The sequence below is a fragment of the Diadema antillarum genome, unplaced genomic scaffold (assembly GCF_040938485.1).
Source record: "Diadema antillarum isolate AM-2024a unplaced genomic scaffold, OU_Dant_1.0 scf00000036, whole genome shotgun sequence".
Lineage (NCBI taxonomy): Eukaryota > Metazoa > Echinodermata > Echinoidea > Diadematoida > Diadematidae > Diadema > Diadema antillarum.
In genome coordinates, this window is record NW_027270925.1 from 2,277,954 (window position 1) to 2,303,267 (window position 25,314).

At 37.8% G+C, this 25,314-nt stretch overlaps 1 protein-coding gene across 1 annotated transcript in view; it reads right to left on the reverse strand.

The window, feature by feature from the left end:
* The window catches only part of LOC139745185 (WD repeat-containing and planar cell polarity effector protein fritz homolog), a 75,611-nt gene extending 51,274 nt beyond the window's left edge, over positions 1 to 24,337 (reverse strand). The window contains exons 1-14 of the mRNA XM_071655595.1: positions 24,294 to 24,337; positions 23,205 to 23,246; positions 22,271 to 22,341; positions 19,500 to 19,677; positions 17,838 to 17,974; positions 17,302 to 17,379; positions 16,388 to 16,491; positions 13,775 to 13,837; positions 12,856 to 12,946; positions 11,534 to 11,570; positions 10,188 to 10,258; positions 8,587 to 8,637; positions 4,353 to 4,424; positions 2,996 to 3,087 (exon numbers count right to left, since the gene is read on the reverse strand). Coding sequence (XP_071511696.1) covers positions 2,996 to 3,087; positions 4,353 to 4,424; positions 8,587 to 8,637; positions 10,188 to 10,258; positions 11,534 to 11,570; positions 12,856 to 12,946; positions 13,775 to 13,837; positions 16,388 to 16,491; positions 17,302 to 17,379; positions 17,838 to 17,974; positions 19,500 to 19,677; positions 22,271 to 22,341; positions 23,205 to 23,232 — 1,073 coding nt within the window. The 5' untranslated portion in view covers positions 23,233 to 23,246; positions 24,294 to 24,337. The remainder of the gene's footprint in view (positions 1 to 2,995; positions 3,088 to 4,352; positions 4,425 to 8,586; positions 8,638 to 10,187; positions 10,259 to 11,533; positions 11,571 to 12,855; positions 12,947 to 13,774; positions 13,838 to 16,387; positions 16,492 to 17,301; positions 17,380 to 17,837; positions 17,975 to 19,499; positions 19,678 to 22,270; positions 22,342 to 23,204; positions 23,247 to 24,293) is intronic.
* Positions 24,338 to 25,314: the final 977 nt, after the last annotated feature.

Genomic DNA, 25,314 nt, shown 5'->3' on the forward strand with positions numbered 1-25,314 from the left:
AGTGGTCACATGTGCCAATAAATTTCAAGTCACATGCTCAAAAACTGATAGTTCAACATCAAAAATATTCTTGTGTTCACTTTAACAAAAAAAAAAAAGATTAAAATGCTGTTATCATGACAATGTATACACATCAACCAAAGATGTGTTTTGCACATCTACATATTATTATTGCAGTAATGTATGCTAAATTTCAAGTCATTGCTCAAAACTGAAAAAGTAGTTTGACAGACAAAATTATACATCAGAGTGACAGACCAACCACACATTTATTCCTATATAAACACACTTTGTGTGGCCGGGGGTATGGTAATATTCCTGTCAAGTCTTAGGACAGCAAGAGGCATATATGAGGCTCTCATACAGAAAAAATTAATTAGAGCAAGGTGTCAAGTGTCTGGTAAGTTGCACGGGTTTATGAAAAACATTGAAGTCTTATTCCTTCTATTTGCTTTGTTCCTCTTCCCATTTGTTAATTAAAAGCCTATAAAAAACAAAAAGGATAACAAGGTAAGGTGTTTTTTCCTTGTCTGTCTCTCTCTCAACTGAGGGATTCATGACATACAATATGTCATTTGGCTTTCCCAACAAAGTGCACACACTGTGAAATACAGGGAGCTCTCCACATGTGCAGGGTAGCAGCCATATTGGAAAACATTCTGAAGTTTATTCCATAATCAATTCTTGCAGCAAGTTGTTTTTATTGCAGCTGATTGACAAATTTCCCTACATCGACAGAAATAAACACCCATTGTTCAGTGTTTGAGTACCGGTAATAGCCACGATAAAAAGTAATGAGCATAGATGCTCAGGTGGGGTCCAAACCAATGACATCTTGACTGCCAGACAGGCGTCATATCCACTAGAATACCAAGCTTCCACCTGACAGCTAGTGATGGTTATGATCCCTTATAGCAGCTGGTATTGTGTATTTATTAAACTAATAATTTTTGCATCAAGTTGTCTCTAAATAGAATGCAACTGATTGACAAATTGCTTTCCACAGACATAGATAAATTCTGAAGCTCGTTTCCAGTGTAAATGGAGTCACTGTAGCACAAGAACATGACTCCAACCTGTAAATCATCATACAAGTCCCAATTTGCAGAATAGCATACTATCCAATATATATGTATGGTGTCAACAATACCAATTTCTTCATTCCACTGGCATCAGAGCAACAGGTCTAGAGCTTTCACAGTAACTCTTTAGGTGCCGTGGTGTAAACCCAATGTGCCACATTATTCTGAAATAGCAGTGAAGTCATGTCTTGGGAAAACATTTTTTTTTTTTTTTTTTTCAAATCTATGTAACTTTCATAAATTTGTGTTACCCTTGACACAAAACGAGCAAAGTTGTAGAGAAAATGCCAAGCTTTGTTTTGATGTAAATTGTTTGACAAATCTACATTGCATGATTATTCTGGAATTTATGAGAAAATCCACTAGAGAATATCGCTTGATAGTCAATCACTACACAGAATGCAAGATATATGTGACAGGATTGGAATTGCGAAAAACGTTTTCAAGGTAATGTGACATTTGGTGATTTATCGATCAGTTTGGGTGGGTTCTGTGCATTTGAGAAGAATATGTGAACTTGGCATACCGTCAACCGAGTCGGCGTGCGAACGTGGCACATAAGGAGTTAAATAAGAAAGTGCTGTATATGCCAAACAATGCACAAGTATAACACTTTGCAAAATTGGAACTTGTAAGACAATTTCACAAGTGGTTGCATTTGTGATCTAGAACCACATTAACCGAATAAGAACATAGTATCAATGTCATATCTTTTCAAGTGATACCAGTCAACTTGAAAAAATTCATGATGTAAAACCACAAAGAGAAATACAGCACACTGAGTCAGCAGCACTAGTCCTTAAAGAACTAAAGCACTCAAGGAAAGTTAGGTATTCTCAGCGTTGTCGGGAAGTTAAATTAGTTTCTAAGACAAGAGATTAAGGTCTCACCTGAGCGGCACACTTTGCCTATAGATAGAGATACTTCACCTGAGGCAAACTAAAATTTACATAAAAAATCTCGAGATTAAAGGACCTATCTCACTGGAAGAGACTTCACCATGACTGCTGCAACTGATCAGTCACTGCTACTCACATGACTCCCGGGCAAAGTCCAAGATGTCTCCAAACGAGGTGACACCTTATTTGCCTGGAAGTCGCAGAGACATTGCAGCTGTGACATCTGCGGTAGGTCACCAATGGGTCTCCACAAGATCATGGAGACATCTCTAAGACCTCGCAGACCAAATTAGTCTCTGTGAGTTGGCAAGGTCGTGGAGATATTGCGGAAACATCTTCCCAGACTATATGGACACTGAAAAAAATCTCTAAAAAAATTGAACATGTTTGATTCTCTCGCAACTTCCAGGTAACCAGGCAGGTCTCCAGGAGACGTCGTGTAGGCATCTTCGCAGTCACTCCACGAGCAGCGAGACTCAAGTTGCCACAAGGTCCTTAGTCTCCGAACCAATGAGCTACTCACTTTGGGGATTGCTGCAGGACCTTTGGGGCAATACCCTACTATTGAGTATTTGGGGCCCCATGCCAGGGGCCCTTTAGGCAAAACCTTCCTAATTTTTAGTATTTCGGGCCCTATGCCAGGGGCCCCCGGGGGCCCATCATCACCATTTGTACTCACCATAATCTCTTTCCCCCAATGATTATTCTTGCAAAGTTTGGTCAAAATATAGTCACCTGCTTTCAAGAAGATGAAATTATCCAAAAAAAAATGAAAATCAGCTACTAGTAATTTGGGGTATTTGAGATTAGAAAGGAACAACTAGGGTCCCGTTTCATAAAACTTGTTATCAGTGACGACTGCCACATTTCTAAGACAAATTTGCTCTCAGCCAATCAGATGCAAGGATTTCAGTAGCTTATAACAGCTATCATAACTTGTTATTGACAACAAGTTTTATGAAATGGGGTCCAGGTGATTCAAGCATGCGAATCTTTTTGACTGGGATGACTCACTTGAACTGAGATGACAGCGTCAAGACTGTGCATGGCTCCAGCTGCTCTGACAACGTGTAGAAGAACATTGAGTTCAGTGCCATGTCCAAGCACTATTAATGGGGAATACAATAACAACAAAAATCTGTGAACAAAAATACAAACAAATGGGTGTTGCAGGCAAACACAGCCATGCTTAGCTACTAGTCAGGGATACGTAACATTCATTCTGAGACATGTGCCCTGGGAAACAAATTCCTTGACATCTACAGCTGTAAGCCCTAAGAACGTCTCTTTCAAAGACTAAGCAAGATGGGCTGATAAGAGCAACATCGGATACACATGTTATGTATACGAGTCAACAGAGTGGCGTCACAATACCATACATGTACATTCTTTACCATCATTGTTGCTTCACAGTCAATCAGAAACTGCCTTTTTTCTTTTTCTCATTTTTGGTACACAGCCAGGTGTGTCCGGTCTCTTAAAATACAAGATATCATTATAATCAATTTATGTTTGGCATAGAAATATAAACTGATTAATCATCAGTCAATTAATCAAAGACACAGAGTAGCTTCACTAAGATTTGTACCTGCTAACAATGACCTAAGTCAAAATCTGTTCGCATCAGCTGAGCAGAAGTGTGGCCTCGCAGTTGGCTTTCACAAAGTTGGACTCATGCCAGGCGTGATACAGTTCATTTTCCATAAAAAGCAATCTCTGTGAGTGAACCATCTACAATGTATGCCACTGCAGATATTGTCCTCAATTCCAAGCAAGAACTGTCTGCATGCTTACTCCACATGAGCTATCATTTTTGACAATGGTATAGTTTGACAGTCACTAACACATGACTTACAAACACAGGGACGCTTTTAAATCATGTGACAATTAACCATCCAACACTTGATATAAATCTTTGTGGACAGAAATTCTAGTCTTGCATAAAGTTACACATTTAATTGTAGAATTTAACATGAACTTGACACTTAATCATGACCTAATAACTCATGATTAAACCTTTTTGCAGCTTGTTGGCTGCATGCGATTCAATACTGCTGCCAGGGCATGATGTGATCATCACATACAAGTAGCGCTCTACATACCCACTACAGGACGGAGAGGGCGCTTCACGAACAGAAGTCAGGTACAGTGACTTCCGTTATTTGATTGCAAAACACTCCAAAACAACTCATAATCCTGGCGAATCGCATCAGCCGAATACGTTTCTTGGGAGAGCGTTCCAATATATTGCAAGCAAATTTAGAATGGTACAGGATCAATTTTGAGCCCTTCTAAGAATTATGTTTTAGCTTTAAACCAATGAAACGACTCAGCGCCTAAAACATGTAAATGCTTAGAAGCCTCTGCTGACCTGTATTTCTCCCGACGAGCTTCCCACGATGAACACAGAGTCACTGGGGTGCCAGGAGATGAAGTGTGGAATCTGAAAAGGGCACACAAGGGACGTATAAGAGGATGTGGATGTATATGGCTCGGTTACAAAATCATTCATAGCATACAGCATTACAATCAAATATGCAAATGAGATGGAAGTGATGATGTAACCGCCATCCCACTCTCCCATTGGTCTGGCCATTACAGAGGACAGTGCTCGCTTGATTACTAATTAGCTCTTTGGCTGAATCACTTCTACTGTCTCTCATCGACAGCCTAAAAATGATGATGATGATGATGATGATGATGATGATGATGATGATGATGATGATGATGATGATGATTCACAGCATCTTATGGCACCATATATCTGCTTCCAAACATTCAAAGATGCAGACTCCTTCAAGAGAGTTAGGCATTGAACATCTGGTGGAAATAAAAAAAAGAAAGTCTGGAGTACAGCTTTGAAGTGCTCCACATTGTCAATTTCACAGAGAAATGATGGGAAAGGAGTTCCAAAGCGGAGGAGCGACAGAGGAAAATGTCTGGTCTCCATATCCCTTGAGATGTGTAATGGGCATCTGGAGAGTAAGGCCAGATGAATGAAGGCCAGGGAGATGATGTCACCACTCGATTAGGGGAGACAGACAAAAAATGACAACTAATATTTCAATATCCTGTCCATTATGGCTTTTTCCTGCATTATATAGTATGCCAGATAGAAGATTGTTTTTTGTTTTGTAGAACACAGATGATGCTATATTTGCTGTTCCGGGATGGATCACAATTTTTTAAAGACAACGCAACAGGACTGCATTGTGCAGGTACTTGCCTTGTGCTTCTAACCCACACATTATATAGCTAACTGCTGTGTATGTGGAGAATAAGAGTGATTTCTCCCCATGTATGAATGTTCAGCATGCATCGTGGCAATTTGCCTGTCTTTCTCTACTCCCTTGCTGGCAAGACTATGTGTGTGTGTGTGTGTGTGTGTGTGTGTGTGTGTGTGTGTGTGTGTGTGTGCACACGAGTACGTGTGAGTGGGTGTGTGTGTGTGTATGTGTTTGTGTGTGTTTGTGTATGTGTGTGTGTGCGTGTACATGTACGTGTGTGCGTCTAAAGTAGGTAAGCTGCATTTGCATTTATGAAACTGGAACACATGGACCTGGATTGATGATTTGATGTATAGTCCGACCTCTAATATCTAGACATGTCGTGACAGGGGCTCATAAGAGATTTGGCAGGATATGCGAAACTCAACGATTAATACGGTACGTGCAGCTGCTGAAGAACGATCACCCGTACCATGCCTACGTTATTGGGAATAATATGTAATTCATGTGAGTTTGTGTAGGAATTTTGCATGAGTTTGAAATCCTCTTTTCCCTGGTAATTATTAGATTGAAAAAAAAAAATGTGGGAAAGAAAGAAAATATGCCAAGATCCCATCCAGATACTAGAGAGATCTGGAAAAAGGGAGGCTGGATAGGAGAGGTCGGATTGTATATATTCCGTGTATTGTATTCTGTTTTAGTTTTATCCTGTTTCTCCACACATTCTATGCTAGTCTGGTTTCCACACCCTTTGCCAGTTTCAGTCCCTTCCACAAAATGCCTTTGTCTGGAAGCCAGACTAGTTCTATGCTTGATAAAATCTCGGAGTTCTGGGTTTTAAAGACTTGACTAGTTGCTCATCCAAATATTCAGGTCAGGAATGAGGATAAAGGCCCTGTCACACCTTTTCGCGTAAGCTACACAGGCTTGTTGCGAGTAGAGATTTTCCAGCAAGCAGGAGAATATTCTGTGTGAGGACAAGGATGTTGGCAAGTTCCGTTCTTGCGTCTTACCAGCTAGACGCGTGCTACTTACCTGCTACTTGTGTGTATTCCATGTGACCTGCGTGAGAGCTTCGAAACCGATCCGTTTTCAGTTATGAGCAACATACGGGGACTGCAAAGTACCTGCGCTACAGCTGCGACGTACCTGCGTGGGAGTTGCCTGTGAGGTGCTGCCGCCAAAAGAGCCTCCTACTGGTGTTCTGTGTGTACTTCCGCAGGCAAACCCCCGCAACTCACCCAGAACGAGTTTTGAGCACGCTCAAGGCCTTGTCACACCATGTCTGGGAAAGCCTTGCGAGTTGACTTGCAGGAAAAAATTTTTGCCTAGATAATGACATTCTGCAGAAGTTCTGCCAAATCAAATTCCTTCAGACGGATTCCTTCACCGAGTTGTCAGCTCTCACTTGCCACCCATGCGCCTGACACGCACGTCACACGGAATGCACGTAAGCAGGTAAGACGCATGCGAAACTCAGCCAAATCCTTGTCCGCCTGCAAAAATTGGCCTGTGTGCTGGGAAATCTTCACATGCAACGAGCCCATGTAGCTAGCCCGGAAAAGTGTGACAGGGCTTAAGCTTGGCTGCGGGTAAATAGGACTTGCGTGCAAAAGTCCGCGGAATTACGGGTGAGATACATGCTAGGTACTGTCATGTGTGGGTCATCTGTGGGGACCTCCAGGTAGCAAAAAATTTTTCTTCCCAAGTTGCATACAAGGCTTGCCTGGAAAGGTGTGAAAGGGCCTTTAGGGGAGGGAACCTGAGATAGCATAGTATGAATACTAGGTGGAGGTGTACAGGTGTTTTGGGGTGTATGCGTGCACGTGTGTGTGTGTGTGTGTGGGAGGGGGGAGGGAGGGGGAAGGGAGTGGTAGGTGAGTGTGTTTGTCTGGTATGTTGTGATATTGGTTGAGCTGGGAGACGGAGTGGAAGGGAAGTAACTGGACATAAGGGGTGGAGGATAGATTATGTTTATAGAGGACATTTAAAAGATGAGATGATTGGTTAAGTTTAAAAGGAGAGGAATTGGGGATGGTGGCGATATGTTATTAGTGATATATATGTAGGTGTTCATACGTAGAAATATATGTGGGATTAGTGGGCTGCAGTAGGGGAAAGATTTGGGGTATAGGTTGGCAGGGAGGGTTTTGTTGTTGTTTTTTATATACATAATAGATTCTGACAAGTTATTTGTTCACCTTGTTTGAATACATGTTATTATCTGGGGGGCATTTCATGAAGCATTTTGTTCGACAAAGTTGTCGGACAAATTTGCTCTTAGCCAATCAGATGTAAGGATTTCAGTAGCTTGTAACAGTTTGTCAATAAAATATCCGACCAAAATGCTTCATGAAATGCCCCCCCCCCCCACCCCCATCATGATAATTTAGTTTTAAAGGTGAAAAAGGTAAAAATTTTCCAGATATTTTTTCTTTAATGTAATGAGTTCATTTGTATATACATGTATGCAGGAAAAAATTCAGAATTGTCTGGTTCATTTTGTTAACTCATTTAAAGTGACTGTGTAAATGCTCATTTGCATTATATGGAATCAGAAATAAACATCACTGGGGGAAAAGTGTGCATTTGCATGTATACATGACTGTTGGGTAATCTGCATGGGCTTACAAGGACCACTGCATGAGCAGGAGCCTCACTTTAATGGGAGAAAAGTTTGCCTTAAAATTCCTCCTGATTCCTAAAGATAATTCATTTTTTCTGTTACCACGTAACGTTATTTCAACTTCAACTTCACTTAGAAAATGAGATTTTTTTGTGATGACTTGCGGGTACTCTGACTGGGAAACTTGGAGGATATAATATCAGCTAATAAATTTGGCTATACATCTTCGCTAATCTGCGTATGCAATTGCTAATAGCTTTGGTGATTCAGCTGTTTTGCTGAAATTTGTGAAATTGTATAATTTCTTTTATCATTCTGCTAACTCAATCTCACTGTTTGCCAAAGATTACATTAACATGTGTGGGATTTCAATTTTATGTCTTTTTTCATACAACTGTTTTGTGAAGATCTTTAAAATGCTAAATTTTATCAAAGTAAATGTTCCTGCTTTTACATCATTCACATTTAAAGCTGTTTCATTCTGCTAATTTGATTTTCTCTGTTTGCTAAAATCATTATGGATATGATGTGAAGATTGATTTGAATGTTTATTATTCTGTGTTAATCTGTCCTGCTAAGCATTTGTGATGTGTGTGAGAAACTATATGTGTCACATGATCATATGTTTTTGATATTAGAAAGGAAAATGTCAAATCATGTGTGAAAAGGTTCAAGACAAACAAGAAAACAGGTAAAGTTTCTAGAACTGAGACTTTCTTAACTTGCAAAAATATTAACTGATAATGTCTTACCAAGTCTGCTTGCACAAACTGTGTAATTCTCTTGCTCTCATTGTACAATACCTATATGTTGGGAATAAAAGAAATAACATAATATAAAGATGCTAATTCTCTTGTATTCACTGTTTAATAAAAACACATCAAGAAAAAAGAAATAATGTATACCGGGGGTATGCAGCATGCTATCTGCACATCTTTCAAATAGCCAGAAAACAGAACCCAACTGTTCCTACCATAACACACAATGTCTATACTGCAAATTGGCTATTATACCTTGTGCCTCCAATGACAGAAAGGAACTAGGTGATAAAGTGGTCTACTTTGCATTACAAGGCAATACTTTAATGCAGCTCCACATGATTATCATTATTTTACAAGGACACAAATTTGCACAACATAGCAAAAAATGTTTTAATCTATATGACATACATTGGGCATCTCTACATGTAGTTTGGCAAATTGCGGACTTGCAAAAGATTTCACAAACAGATCAGAGAATAGTTTTCCTGGTATCACATTGTTATTTGCTATGTATCCTTTAAAGCACTGCTACACAAACTACATTGTGTAACAGTTTTCAGCCAAAGAAGTGCACAGGATACCATCTGGAATATTATTCACCTACTGAAATTGCTAATCAAATTCAAGTTGGAAAATAATTCCCAGCATATCCAGTCATTGGTATCAGGCTGCAGCTCATCTTAATGACCACTACATATCACAACAAAGCAAATGGGATGTCCAATTTGAATATTTTTAGCAGAGGCATAATGGTATGCTTGCAAAACTTCATAGACATAGAAACCTGTCAACATTTATATCAATTCATCTGAAAGCCTGTAATATTTCACAGAATGAATGATACAAATTTGAAATTAAACCAAATTCACTTTAATGCCCCAGCGTGATTACCTAAATACATTTGTTTAAAGTGTGCTGATATACAGAACATGAATATACATATTGCAGTCGATGACAGCATAAAATCATTTGAACTACACGTAGAGATCACAGACACACTCATAATACAGTCAAAATCATCAATAAAGAGTGCTGGAGGGAAATAGGAAATGCTGTCTTGTAATGAGGTGGTCATTAAAGACAGGTTCGATGCAGTGGCCATTTTGACAGAGACATTCTCAAGGTACCTTTGTACACAATTACACACTGTGTGTACACATGTGTAGACACAAAAACCCATGCTACCACCACCACGAAGTCAATAACCATCATGCACACATATTGTAATATAAATCAAAAGCATTTTCCAACTGCTCAACTTTCATACTCAACACAGACGACTACATCAAACATAATTCATAAACCCCCTTTGTGCTTGTCACAAACATTATTGTTGTTTTTGTTTTTTTTCCTTTTTATGCTGGTATCTACAGATAATCTTTGTTTTGGTCGTCTATTGGAGCAGCTCCATCAGTGATCATTGGTTGTGTTTGAAGCAGACAGGTGGCTATCATGAAGCAGTTCTTCACATACAATTCCTGTATGGAGGATTTTAGTAGTCACTACAGACATGTTTCCATAGAAGTGGTCGCAAAAGCAGGTTCAACTGTATACACACATTCACTCAATCAACTCTACAGGTGTTTCCTTACCAGTTTACAATCTGCACAGCCTAGGATTAGTTTGTCTTCATTGTGGTTCCTGCCATATGACAGCACAGGAGCTAATGAAAGAATGAAACAGAAGCACAAGTGGAATTTGAAAAACAGTGAATGTAAAACAACACCACAAGACATTCATGGTTCTTTCTTTAGCAAATAGTTACCAGTATGCAAAACCCCAAGGCAAAGGAAGATATGAAAAATTTCTGCTCTCATAGAGTCACAGAAAAACAAAATATCAACTTGGCAAAATGACATAAAAGACTGAATGTGGGATTTCTATATCAAACTCATTCATCTCACTTCATTTTATTGCATGGCAGTAGTATTTAACACATGACTCTTCTCCTTCCCATGAATGACAAAGATTTTGGTGGCAGCCACACATCAGTAACAGGCTGACAAAGGGTGCGTATATCTACAAATTTTCTGCGGCACAATCACGATCCTAAAAACGTTTGAGGCATTTTCGGGCAATAGATAATAGCAACCATGTTTTCAAATGTGTTTAGAAACGCCGACTTGAAAAGCCATTCAAAGGGTGTTTTGAAACGCATTTGAGATCATAGATCACCTTTCTGAGAGTAGATAAAGGCAGTGCTATTTTGAAATGCGTTCAATATATCTTCTACGCCATTCCAAACACGTTTTGAAACGTGATTCTCTCTTTCGAGTCGGATGAATGCAGCCAAAGGCTGACAATCAGAATCAGTTCTTATGTTATATCTATTTACATATTAAAGCACAAAAATGATACATCTTAAACCTTTCCTCTTGTTTCTCTCTGTCATTGGTTTCTACAGTAATGGAAGCATATCCATATCTAACAACGTTTTTTTCATTTCCATAAGAACCCTAGAACCTGGTGGTTTCCATCATTAGTACAATATCACTGCTAATGCCTAGCTCCAAAGGGATTGTCACAAGAAATTATAAGAAGTACAAATCAATCTAATTGCACAAGGTGAAATACGAAGGTGTAAATCTTGACGGTGAGAAAGAATCATCAAACTACTGTAAAAGCTGATATTTCCTGCACAGGCATTTCCGTGAATGATGAGGCCACAGACATTTTTGAGAGATGTTGTTTCCTCGATTCGACACCGACGCTATCGTAATCGTTCACTCTGACACTTTACTGTACATAGCAATATTTTCATGTGTTCTTGCATTCATAGCCCAACGGTGATTCGCAAATTTCACAAAAATTAAACCCTCGCATAAATAACAGCCTTCACAGTATTCAACAAGTAAATTGCAGAAAAGCTGGGGTACAATACTTACTTGGCATATAAACACTTTTTTATTGATATCCTAACCATGACTGATTAACTCACCTTTCAGTGGAATTGAAGTGACGGCAGCCTTTTGAATCTGAAAGTGAAGCAGACAGTGATAGCATTTGTTAGCAAGAATAACATCTACATTCATTTTTTGTTTTATATACAAACAGTATAGTCATCAGTGCAATATGACAGGACTTTGCATAAGGTGAAAGATGAAACAAGGAATCATGGAATAGAGCATCTAAAATCTCACTGAATGTGAAATCTTGTTCCAATGTTCAGACAAGTAAAACCATTGACCTAATACTGTATACTCCATATATTTAGTGAGTCTAAATTTTTGTGAATTGAGGCTTCCAGCCGATTTAGCGATTTGTTAAATTTGCCATCGTGGAGTACAGTACTGAAAGGAGAAATGTATACATGCACGTCACAGTCATATCGGGATCAGAGTCAATATTTTCACGGGTCTTTAGATTTGCAAATAGCATCTGACTCAAGAAATTTGTGAAAATAAAAACTTGCAAAATATTTGGCGTATACAGAACTAAGAGTATAGTCAATGCTAATTCCAGAATTCAGTTTTTCATGAAGCGATGGCGGACAGTATCTGTGCATGCTTGTAACTGATCTGAGTGCATGCTGCCAATTTAAAGTATGCATATTGTGACCTCAGAGGGAGTGCCAAGGTGCAAAACTTTGAGCTTTAATAAGAGTCCACCACAGATATAAATTTAGATGGATTGATGGTGCCAGCATGAGCTTTTCACAACTGTGATGACAAACATTGCACACTGAACAGCATAAACATTCAAATGGTACTCTTATAGCTAATGTCACATGATGAGCACAAGTCCAATTGGATAGCAAGATCTTTTTTTTTTCAGTGTTGTATAACATCAGACAACATAGCTAATGACAGTCTCCTCTTTTCAAAAAATGCACAAATTTTGCATATCTGGTTACAAAACAAAATTAATAGCTGACAGATCAACTGCATGGTCCACAAATGTTGTCTCTATTTGCTGGGTGACTCAAATCCCAATACATCAATCTGACTAAAATTAAATGATAATGATCATAAAAATAACAAAATCAATAATATCAAGAATCATATCAACAATAACAATGAATTAACAATGGGAGCAACAATGTGTATGCTCTCGACACAGTTGATAGAGAGCAGTTATTAATCATGAAAAACAAAGAAGTTATTTGTATTGGATCCATATACAGAATGCTGCATAATATGTCTGCCATTGGAAAGAATCATAGATGCTATCCTCCAAACATGACGGTGAATCAAACAAAACTTAAGATATCCATATATAAATATGAGTTACTTGATCCAACTCGGAAGACATGTAACTTACTCTGCTTTTTGAACACTCGTAGATGCACGTATCGATACTTGATTTGCCCGGCGCCACCTCAAGGGTGTATATATGTCTTGGCTGATTGAGACTGAGTAAAGATAATTTACAATAATCTAGTACAACATAGGCAAACTGTGAAGTGTCACCATTTTGCAACTGACTTCAAAAATCATACTCCTTCAGTTTGAGATCACCTCTTCTCTGCTTTTCCTGGATACTGTAAAACATGATATATTCGCGGCATGAATTTTTCGCGAATTGGAGCCAACGGCCTTTTTTGCGGCATGAAATTTTCGCGAACTGCCACTGGCATCAATGCATTGTGTAGACAAGAACTTTCGCGTGCATTTTAATTTCGCGAATCTTGGCGCTCGCGAAATTCGTGAAATCAAAATGCACGCGAACATTCCTCGTTTTACAGTATTCTCACTTGGAAGTAAGAGTATTCATTAATTCATTTTACTTCCACATCTAATAAAAAGCACACACAAAGAATAAAAGAACTATACACAGAACATAGAAAAATACAGTAAAAAAAAAGGTACTATATTATTTTGACAAAAGATAAAACACTAAAATGAAAACAGGTATTTCAGTAATGACAATGTAATCAATATGGTGGTGAATTTCTACAATAATCTTTCATTAGGAATAAAAAAAGAAATCATGGTAATTCTGCTTTAAAACAGGATATCTGCAATTATGTTTTGTAGAATACAATCTTACATAATTATACATGTGTGTAATCTTTCAAATATTTTGCAACACTACACCAAAAGACTGATGCATATTTGAGCAAATCAAACAATGAAAATGAACATTAGAGATCGATATGAACAAGTAGTCAATAGTAATAACAATAAACTCTTGTGAATTACAAATGGACACGAAACACACCACTACGAACTACACCCACCTGAAGTCAACTGCTATCGGATCATTTTCAGTTCGGATGAAACAGAGCTCTTCAAGTTTATTTCTGATGGCAGGCAGAGCATGAAACAAAAAGTGCAGAAAGTCATCCAAACGTTGAAATAATATGTATGCACACATGTTGACATGTATTACGGTATAATACTTGTAATTTAATTCATGTATGTATATATTTATTAATGTTCCTTAGGGGCTCACATGCCTATGGGCAATAGCAAATGTCTTTACTTTTGTGTGCCCTGATCCACATGTTGTCTCCATCCAAAAACAGAGTAAAACAAAGCAATCCTAATGAAAGGTAGGCCCCACCTTTAATTACAGCTGTATGATCACTTTGTTTTGGATATCTCAGACATCTCAAAACATATTTTTATCAAATAAACTTTGAATTCCCCTCACAATTACGTGCCCTTTTGTATTTCATAAGATGTTTCTAATGATCTAAAATAATGATCTTCAAAAAACATTAGAAAGCTGAAGTGTCATCCCATCCAAAACTATACTATCCCTTTAAGGGAGAATGAAACCAAAATATTTAAGTGTATTCAGTGAATGCAGCAATATCAGTAGAACACATCAGTGAAGTCTGAGGAAATTCAGACAATCCTTTCAAAAGTCATTAATGTTTAGAGTTTCGGTCTCGCCACTGCTGGATGAGAAGACTACAGCATTTCATAACATCACGCATGGACAACGATTTAAACAAAATATAAAGAGAATTCAACATATTTCCTTTTTTCGGACATAACGAGAAAGCCATTGACTTGGCTATGCTCAGACCGGGGGGATGGATTCCGCCCCCCCCCCCCCCCCCCAAATTGTCACTGACCACTTTTCTACCATAATTAGCACAAAATTAATCAATGAAAGTGATTAATTGTAAAAATAATCAGGTTTTTATGACTTTCATGACAGAGCACTGTTTTTCATAGGAAATGTACACAAAATCACAAAATCGTGCCCGTTTTGGGGCGACATTCTGTTACAAAAATCGTGTATTAATTTTGTATTTCCTTGTTTTTCAACTTTTGTTTTTTCTTTTTTTCGTTGGAAATTGTCACTGACCACTTTTCTACCATAATTAGCACAAAATTAATCAATGAAAGTGATTAATTGTAAAAATAATCAGGTTTTTATGACTTTCATGACAGAGCACTGTTTTCCATAGGAAATGTACACAAAATCACAAAATCATGCCCGTTTTGGGGCGACATTCTGTTACAAAAATGGGCGTGGCTTCGCAAAAGTATGCGCGGACGTTGCAAATTTGGTCTCAAAAGTTGTGCGAGACTTGAACAAAGAAAGTCAAGAAGCCTCGCGATGAGGCCTTCTCGCATTACAGAATTATAGCGCGAAAAACGTCGAGGGGGGAGCAGATTCCGCCCCCTCCCGGCCCTTTTAGGGTTAACATATGTCAGTACCAAGAGGAGGAAATGTGTACTACTTATAAACAGAAATGAAATTTTGTGGAATTCTCTTCACATTTTCTTTACATTATTGTGTGTGATGTTACAAACAGTTGAAGTCTTGTAATCCAGTAATGGCTGCACCAAAACTTTGAAAATTCATAACATTTGAACAGTCTGTCCAATTTTTCTCAAACTTTACTAATGAGTTCTACTTATATTGCCGCATCTTCTCAATCCAAATGTATATTTGAGGCAATGAGGATAAAAAGCTTTCTGACTAGATGCATAACTGCTGAAGCCAGGAGACTGAAACCAGGGATCTTGTGATTTACAATCTGAGGTTTTATCCACTGAGCCATAGGAGTGCTTCATTATCATAATGCGAAAATCCAAGTGTGGGTGACAGGATGATGATTGGGATGGGTAATTTAAAGGGAAAATTTCACACATCTTTATTTTTCTAGCATAATGAAAGATCTCTAGACTTTAATATCTTCACAAGGCAGGGGAGGAGTGGGTAATATCCTTAACATACGTAAGTAACAATGTAAGGGAATGTGTACTTTCATGCAAAATGAAAATTTATGGAGTTCTCTTTAGTTTTTCCTTTTCTCTATTAACTACTGTGACGTCACAAATAGATTGAACCCTCTTATCCAAACTTCCAAAAAGGGACTGCCTGATTTTCCTCAAACTACCCTGATGTGTTCTCCTGTATATATCACATCCATAAATGTTTGGCGTGAATTAACCTTTAATGGAAAGGCTGATTAAAACATGCACACTTGACTGATTCAATCTCCTGCATGGACAGGTATATCGGCAGTCAAAGCTGCACACTGGCACTGGTCCAACGGCCATTGATCAGTAAAAAGCCCTGTCCCACCAGTAACTTTTCAGGAATGAACCAGTAAAAAATGAAAAAAACAAACAAACAAACAAAAACTGGGTACTCACTGGTTCAACAAGACAGGTCAGACCAGTAGAAAAAAAATTAGTTAGTGTGCAGCCCTACAGGTAGTACAATGTAAATAACACTATCCAGTAAAAAATAACAACAACAAACCAACAAACAAACATTGACCCAAGGCAGTACACCACTGTGAAGGATCAAAACACACACACACACACACACACACACACACAAAAGAGCATACAAAACAAAAATGCTAAACAATGACTCTCACCCGTTGACTGCAAAGACAACGATATTTGCCCGGTCCTTTTCAGCTGCCATGGGTGGGGCCCACTGGAGGGACGTCTCTGGGGCCGATGGCCACCAAACTAGAATCTGACATAGCCAAACAAAAGGGATGGTTAAGAAGACAACAGTAGTAAAAGTGGCAAAGCTCATAACTACTACCACTGATAATCATTATAACAAAATAATGACAATAATGACAATAATGACAATAATGACAATAATGATAATAATAATAATAATAATAATAATAATAATAATAATAATAATAATAATAATAATAATATAATCAATAACAAAAATGATAAAAACCATAATAATACTCATCATCCTCATCACGATTACAACACAATAAGTGGGTACTTACAACAGTTTTCAAATAGGCGTCAAAGCTTTTTTTCTTTTTTTTTTCGTCAAAGATTTTTAACAACCATGGAAATTAGTCATGATGCATACTGTAAAATGAGGAATTGTCATGCCGCAAAAAAGGCAGTCGGCTCCAATTTGCGAAAAAATTCATGCCGCGAATATATCATGTTTTACAGTATTCCCTTTTACCTTTCTTCCTTACAAATGTTGAATCTTCATTCTCTTCAAAGAGGGTTTATCTGTGCTACAGGATACTTTATTCCATTATTGCAAACAAAAGACAAAAATCCCCACCAAATGAGTAGAACGAGTTGCCTTTTTGGGGACAATCTCAGCTCTCCCCACACACACATATGCAAATGCCAGAAGGAGCATGTATACAGAGGGAATGTGCAGTATGGATCAATACTCAACTTATTGATTTCAGATCATCTTAAATATAAAGCCTTTCAAAAAGCAAAACTGCACTACATGCACACAGTGTATATGTGGTAAATCAACAGAGCAGTGGTGCTATCTCTTCAAACTTACCCATTCCTGGTTGGTGTTTACAGAAAGTGACCTTTTCAGTTTTCTGTTCTTTGGCCCCGGGAGATCCACATATGATACCTGATAATAGATACATGAATAAATAGAAAAACGAGAGTGATAAAACTTATTCCAGTTGATCCTAGGCCTAGCATACAAAAACGTGGTGGCGATCACTCCAGAAAAGAAAAGAACCCACAAAGGAAAGATATGCCCCAGTCATCACCATAATCCCATCAAGCACAAAGCAATCCCTGATAATCACTGAGGAATTAATAAAGAAATGCCACCGCAGGATTATACTTATTTTTTTGTCTAGATATAACCTCTTTGAGAGTCAACGACCACAAGTGCTTGGCCTTTTTTAGGCCCTTTCTAATTTTGCTCAAGAAATGCCCATGGAGTCAATTTATTATTTTTTTTTCCCTTACAAATGTCTGTGCCAGGTAAAGGTACTTAACTGGACCACAAATCCTCAGCTACATGTATCTGCAAACAACAAAAGTATGACAGAGAAAAAAAAAAACAGGAAGTCTCACTTTGGGATCTACAGAGGACAACTTCTCCACCTTCTTCGCCGAATCACCGGACTGGGAGGGTTTCTTGCTGAAGAAGATGAAGGCGGCCTTGGGCTTGTCACTCCAGGTGCACATGATGAATGAGCTTGTCATGACAGCTACGGCAATGATAATACAATATGCAGTCAACTTCTTACAGACATTCTCAGCTTTCACAAATGCTAATTGGCACACATCTTATAGTACCTGCATAAATACATTTGTAATTTGCACTACCAAACTTTGAGAAATTTACCAGGTAACTTCGTGATCACTTTGCGAAGTTTGCTCATCCGTTAACACTGATGGCAAAACATATTGAAGTTTCAGTTCTCGATAAGTTCTTGAACTTTGGATCACTGGTGCAAATGTGCAACAAAGAAAAAAGCATCCACTGTCTAACAGCTGACTGACAAATGCAGTGAGTACTTGGGATATCGATAGGTCAAACTCTAATAAAATTTCAAGCTGTGTGCATTCAGACTGCACAAACTTGGGGAAAATTTGTGGGGGTTCGAGAAATTTCCCTAATTTCAGTGGGAAGTTTCGCAACAAGTTTCATGAGAAGTTTTGGGGAAGTTTGCGTTCAGACTGGCCACTTAAACTCTGAGAACTTAAACTTTGAGAAGTTTTGCTAATGTAACTGTGACATTAAAGCTCTTTTAATGCCTTGAAAAGAAGTAACCTAATCAGATAGCTTGTTAGACAGTCTCTTCATCAGATTTTTCCCTCTTACTCTTTGAACATTCAGCCATTTTTTAAGTACATTTTCCATGGCCTCTACTGTTCATTCATGTGCATGCTATTGCTACACAAAACTATTACATTGGTGAACTCAAAATCTACATTGCTGCAATTCTTTCCAAGATGATGAATTATTCAGAGTGAATGATTTTGTTTACATCATCAGTATCCATTTTATTTAGACAATGATGAAATCACTTTCATATTCTTAAATCTTAATTTGTTATCAGGTTTCTAACCATTTCTGCAATAATCTTATAAATAGAATACAACGATCTACATATCACTGGGAAGAGCACAGATTTTCCAAACCAGAAGATCAATGTTTGGTGACTCTGTCATCATTATAGAAGCCAAAAATGCATTATTGAAAAAATCAAGACAACACAATGAAATCCCTCACAAACACTGCGTACATTGTAGTGATATGCCATCGTTTCTACTAACTGCTCTAAAGCAGCAACACAAGAGACATGTGTGAAGAGTCAGGCGCCCTCTCTGGCCAAGTCCCCCTAACTGATATCAACTGTCATATGGGGATAAAACACACATCAAGTATAATCCCACAAAATGAAGAGATATACATTGTAGTAGCAATAATTCCTTGTATTACCCTTTTTTTTTGTGTATGAAGTTTTTCCCAAACCATACAAACACAGACTCTAATGTACAGTTAATAATGTGCATATGAACAAATACTAATATATAAACCTACATAAACTGTCACTAAGTGCTCTAGTGTGCCCATTGGTATTGAGACACCCATCTCCATCATGACTGAGGAGCACTATGTTCAAGGTTTACATAACAAGCATTATTTATTACTCAACATTAGACTGAGTACATGGATCAGATTGTGACAAGCAGCTGCATATTTACACTGAGAAGCCCATCGCTCACCAGTGGTAATGTCTACAGGCACTTTTCCCTGGAGGCTGCGATCGATGACCAGGCGGTCGATGTCCCCACTGTGGGTGGCTATCTGGACAGATAGCACCACACAGTTGGCCAGCAAGAGTTGCACATGTTTCTGGGATCTCCACAGGGTGGCCACAACTTCATGTTGTGTGAGCAGCTCCTGTCATTGCATAAAGTATACAAACAAATCAGTGCATCTTTCTGAATGAACCATAACTCACAAATTGCAGGTATTTCTTGAACATAAAAAAATGGATGCAGGATTGGTGGAAAAGAAAATTAAGTACTGGTACTGTAAAAGCGGATATTTTCGCGTGAGTAATTTTTCATACTGTGCCCAGCAAGATGAAGTTCGCATGTTTTCAATTCAATGGAATTAAGATGTTACATAGTGGTACATATAACAAGCAAATATATTCCTGTGCATTTATTTTCGTGCTAGTCTCAGGCCACACGAAATGCACGAAAATTTACACTCTACAAAAATGTCCATTCTTACAGTAGTTGAGAGTGAATGGGTGAGCTGGTTTATAATGAACCACAAATCATACACTAGTGTAGTAGTAGGAGGAGCAGCAGTAGTATACTATCATAACAACAAGAATTAGAGTAGCAATAAAAAACATCAACAATAATGATACAGTCTTATTTACACTAGGCTGCCTCTTCTGTACAAGTGCTGCTCTTCCAAAAGGTCCTGTCATTACATTATCCTGGCCTATCAATGCACACAGTTTATAACGGAGCAAGCACACAATAAAAACATATGTAGGCCAAGGGCAAAAACACTGGGCAGGATTCAAACCCAGGGCCTCCAGGTCAGGTGTGCAGAGTATTTTCTGCTACACCACTTATTGTTTAATAGTACCCACCCAAAGTTACTCTATATAATGCCATATATTTAGCAACTCTAATTTTTGGGGAATCGGGACTTCTGACATTTTCGCATGTGATTAAATTCGCAATTGCGGAGTAAAGGCCTGAACGTAGAAACGTATGCATGCACGTCACATTCATGTCAAAATCAGAGGCAATATTTTCGTGTGTCTTTTAAATTCATGAATAGCACTGGATTCGTAAAATTTGGGAAATTTAAAACCTTGTAAAATATTCAGCGTATAGAGTAGTAGGTACAATGTACCTACATTAAGTGCACTGCCCTCTTCGGACCACACATTACTTTCCTGACCTGAAACAACCTCACTTGTCTTCAAGTGGCCCCTATTGTCTCCCCTCTGTCTAACCACAATCTGACTGGCTGGCTCTGTTCCTAGTAGACCTATAGCACACCCTATTTATGTGTTATTTGAAAGTTTGCATGGTGACGTATATGGAAACGAGAAGTTTGTGGTAACCACCATGTGCATGTAGTTCATAAAAGGACTGCTGGTTGGTGAGAGAAGAACTTGGCGAGAGGTGAGTGTAAAGAAGGCAAATAGTGACAGTCAAAGGACAGTGTTCTTTCAATGACTACATAAATACAGTTTTACCATAAACCTCTCTTCCTCAGCACATCCTTTACTGGTATCATCCTTGGACCTACCTTCCCACTGAGGTACATCCTTTCCTGAAATAATCTAAACAACTACACATCATGGATGATACCACATCCACTCACACCTTTTCCTCTACTGTTCATATGATTTTCTCTGTGCCAAACCAACTTGGTCAAACCATACCACACACCGATTTCCACAAAAACTACTGTATACGCCGAATATTTCGTGAGGTTTTTACTTTCGCGAATTTTGTGAGTCAGGTGCTATGTGCGAAATTAAAGACACATGAAAATATTGACTCTGATCCCGTTGTGAATGTGACGTACGCGTGTGCACTTCTCCGTTCAGTACAGGATTCCACGATCACAAATCTAATCACTCGCGAAATTGTCGGGAATTCCCAATTCGCGAAAATTTTGACTTGCGAAATATATGGCGTATACAATATTTAAGTTACATATAATATACATTCAACCAGTCAGGATTTGATCACAATTCTGCTAGGGGAGAAGATCTTCTCCAGCTATAATGGAAAGTCTGAGATGCTCCTGGCTGAGCTGCATTGGCTTCCAAGCAAGAACAGAATTGATTTTAAGATCCTATTGCTCTATTTTAAGGCCATTCATGATCAGGCCCCAAGATACCTGTCTCCCCTTAATCAAGCGGCGGCAGCCTCACCCTGGTCTGCGCTCATCTGGTCTTATTCTCCAGATGCCACTTACCGGTACACATCTCAAGGGATATGGAGACATGGGCATTTTCCTCTATTATTCCTCACCTAAGGAACTCCCTCCCATCTCTTCTCCATGAAATTGACGAACTGGAGCACTTCAAAGCCTCACTCAAGACTGACATTTTTCACCAGGTATTCCACTGCTAATGTCTCTCTTGGAGGAGTCTACGCCTTTGAATGTTTCTACAACAGATATATGGCACTATACAAATGCTGTGGATCATCATCGTCATCATCATCAATTCAGATCTTACTTGGTATTGGCCACAGCGTGCTACTCTCTGATCAGTTGTCATCCACATACTCTTCCAATATTGTAACATGTATTCTAATGATGTGAGATTGTGCTGAAACCGACTCATCTTTGATCCAAGCTTGGACATTGAGAATGAAGTCAACTTTCATCTATATGCATTTGGTTTTGTGACTCACTTTCATCAGTGTTGGACACCCAAGGCATATCATACACAAGAGAGAACACAATGAAAAGCAATTCCTTAAACAACAATAGCTCCACTTACCTCAGCTTCTTTGAGAATATCCCTCAGCTTATCGGGCCTCCTGTTCTTTGGCGTCCATACTTGATCCCGGCCTAGATATCCATGTAAACAAACAGCAACAAAAACAACATAACACAAAAATGGCCAGGCATCTTATAACACAAAAATGGCCAGGCATCTTATAACACAAAAGGAGTGATGTAAAACCTTTATGACCAGTCTCAGTGCAATTTGTATTTTCATCACAGTCAATATTGTGTATGTCCATGTATGAATTTTCTTTCTCTGCAATAAATAGAGGAAAATCATCAACGTACACTTGTTCCTTGTAACAGAACTGCTTTAATATTCTGCACTGATTCAATTCATTGCATCACTTTCAAATTCATCTTTAAGTCAATGAATAAGCGTATCAAATACTAGCAAATTGTACATCAAAATAAAATTTGATTTAGGTCTAAGGCTAAAACTCAGGATAAGGATAAAACTCAGGCTCACAAACTTTCTATTAACAATTTGGATTTTTTTTCTTTCTAGATTATATTAGTTGACTATCTGCTTTGCATTCTTTACAGCAGAATACAAACATATTCAACCATGACATATACTTACAAAAGCCAGTCTTATTTGAAAAGACTACATAATGAGGAAACTGTTTTAAAAAGAACTACAAGAATTAGAATGCAGAAAAAAAACAAATTTGCATCTCCTACTAAACACATTTCTTCTTTAGATATATCAAATGATCTCTAAAATACATGTTAGTCAAAACAGTACAGCACAAGCAATATCAAAAGTATGTCTTCATTTCTTTTTTCTGACAAGATTGAAAATGATAAAATTTGTTGCAAAGATAAATGACACTATCAAAGATAAAGCTTTAAAGTGAACAGATATTTCCCAATTTGGCATCCAATCATATGATCAGTGTTGTCCTTAATGTGCAATGACTTACTCTCCAAATACTGCTGCTTCTGGTCCATATAACCAGTATTAACTGTGAAAGAAAATACAAAGAAAATGACCGCATAAATGATATTGAACTGTACATTACACCATCACAATACGTACACACCAATTAGTGGTACAACTAGCAAATATGTTTCACTTAATAATACAATTAGCAGCCCTACTATCAAATTAGCAGACTGTGAGTCTTCACCCATTTATGCTTCAAGAATTTTCCTTTCTTAATTCTCAATGCATCCTGTCTTGTAATATATTTTGCTTTTCCCATGACACAGCCACATATTAATTATATACCTTGTTGGTGAATTATCAAAATCCTCTTAATTCCTAATTCATGCCTGATTCCTAAATTTGGATTAGATTTTAAATAAAAGGTTCCTGTTTATCTCTAAGCATTGCAGTCTTTTTTTAATTTGTGCAGAGTCATGAATTTTAAAGGCATGGTACAGTATTGGTGGAGATGAGAATTGGGCTTTTAACTTTTTGCGAGATTCCAAGAAAACACTTATGAAATAGTACAGAGCATACCATTTTAAGAGGAATTCAAAATTTATTTGATGAAAATCAGGTTTGGAATGACTGAAACATCCAAAAACAAAGTAAAACAAAGCGATCGTAATAAAGTGTGGGTCCCACATTTATTAGAATCGCTCTGTTTTGGATATCTCAGCCATTTCAAAACCAATTTTCATCAAATAAACATTGAATTTCTCATGGAATCACATGCTCTTTCATATTTCATGAAAGGTTTCTCATTACCTCACCAAACAATGTTAGAAACCTGAAATTAGGTCTCAACCAAAAGTATACGATCCCTTTAACCTATTCAATCTTATCTTTCTTCAGTAAAAGATATGCATTGGGATTCTGAAGTGCCAATCTTAATAACTTATGATAAATTTTGTAGCAAAATTAACTCAGAGCTTGATGCACTAATAGCAGGCTTTACTTTCAATCAGGTCCTGTTTATCTCTTCCTTGACCTGTAGAATTACATGAATACACTAGAACTAAGAATCCTATTATTCTTGGAGCACTCAAAAATCAAATGTTTGCATAAATTGTATGTTTCTTACCAATATCTCCTTTGTCATGGTACACATGACAGCTGATATTGCTATCTGTTGATTTAAAAAAAAAGATAGGAACATATCATCAGTTGTTTGTGATACCATAATACCTATACATGTCTCAAATCCATTCACAAATTCAAATATTTATACATACTGGTGCATTCACTTCTTCCTAAAATCTTACCAGGTGAGAGTTTGAAGTTATTTCCTGTATCATCACATAATTGTTGTCATTTGTAGTTCATTAATCAATATGAAGTGAAAAATCTTTTCTTTCTTTCTAATTCCAATTTTCTACACATGGCATCTCTTATGCAACACAAAACTTAAGAAATATTCATTGAAAGGACACAAGATACATTGTACATTCTGGAACAAACTTGCATTAGAACCTAACATTTTTGGGAAACACTTCCCGTCAAAGGCATGCCAAAATGAAGTGTCAGCTGTTTGCAGACACAACTATTTCTCACTAAATCTGTGTGATGGCTAGGTCATTCTGTGTACTGCTCAGTGCAAGAGAGAAATGTAGAGGGGGATACAATGGATAATAGAAGCACGATTATTCTGGTAATCTGATTTTAATCCATCACTTTCCGCACATACCTCTCATTCCATAGCCACCTTTGATCGACCAAATGTACAGCTCTACCAAACATCCTGCCATGGAGTCAACCTAGAATGGGTATATATCAACAAAAAGAATGATGTACAGCAAAATTAATATCCATTCAAATACATGGCACTGAAATGAATGCAATTGCAAAGGTAGTACTAGATTGAATAAGGATGCATGAAAGCATTTTTCCTTCTTAAAATCATATCTTTAAAGTGACACACAGCATTGAAAACTGGAGGTTTATAAATGTTTCAGCTCGTGGAAATCCAGTATTATGAAATTCCTTACAAAGATTTCTATTTACTCAGCTTTTCATAGGATAACAATAATGGGTGTGGCTTGATAACAGCTGTGACTTTTTTTTCTCAAATATATCTTTGTAGGCTGTGCTGACTCAGATCATCT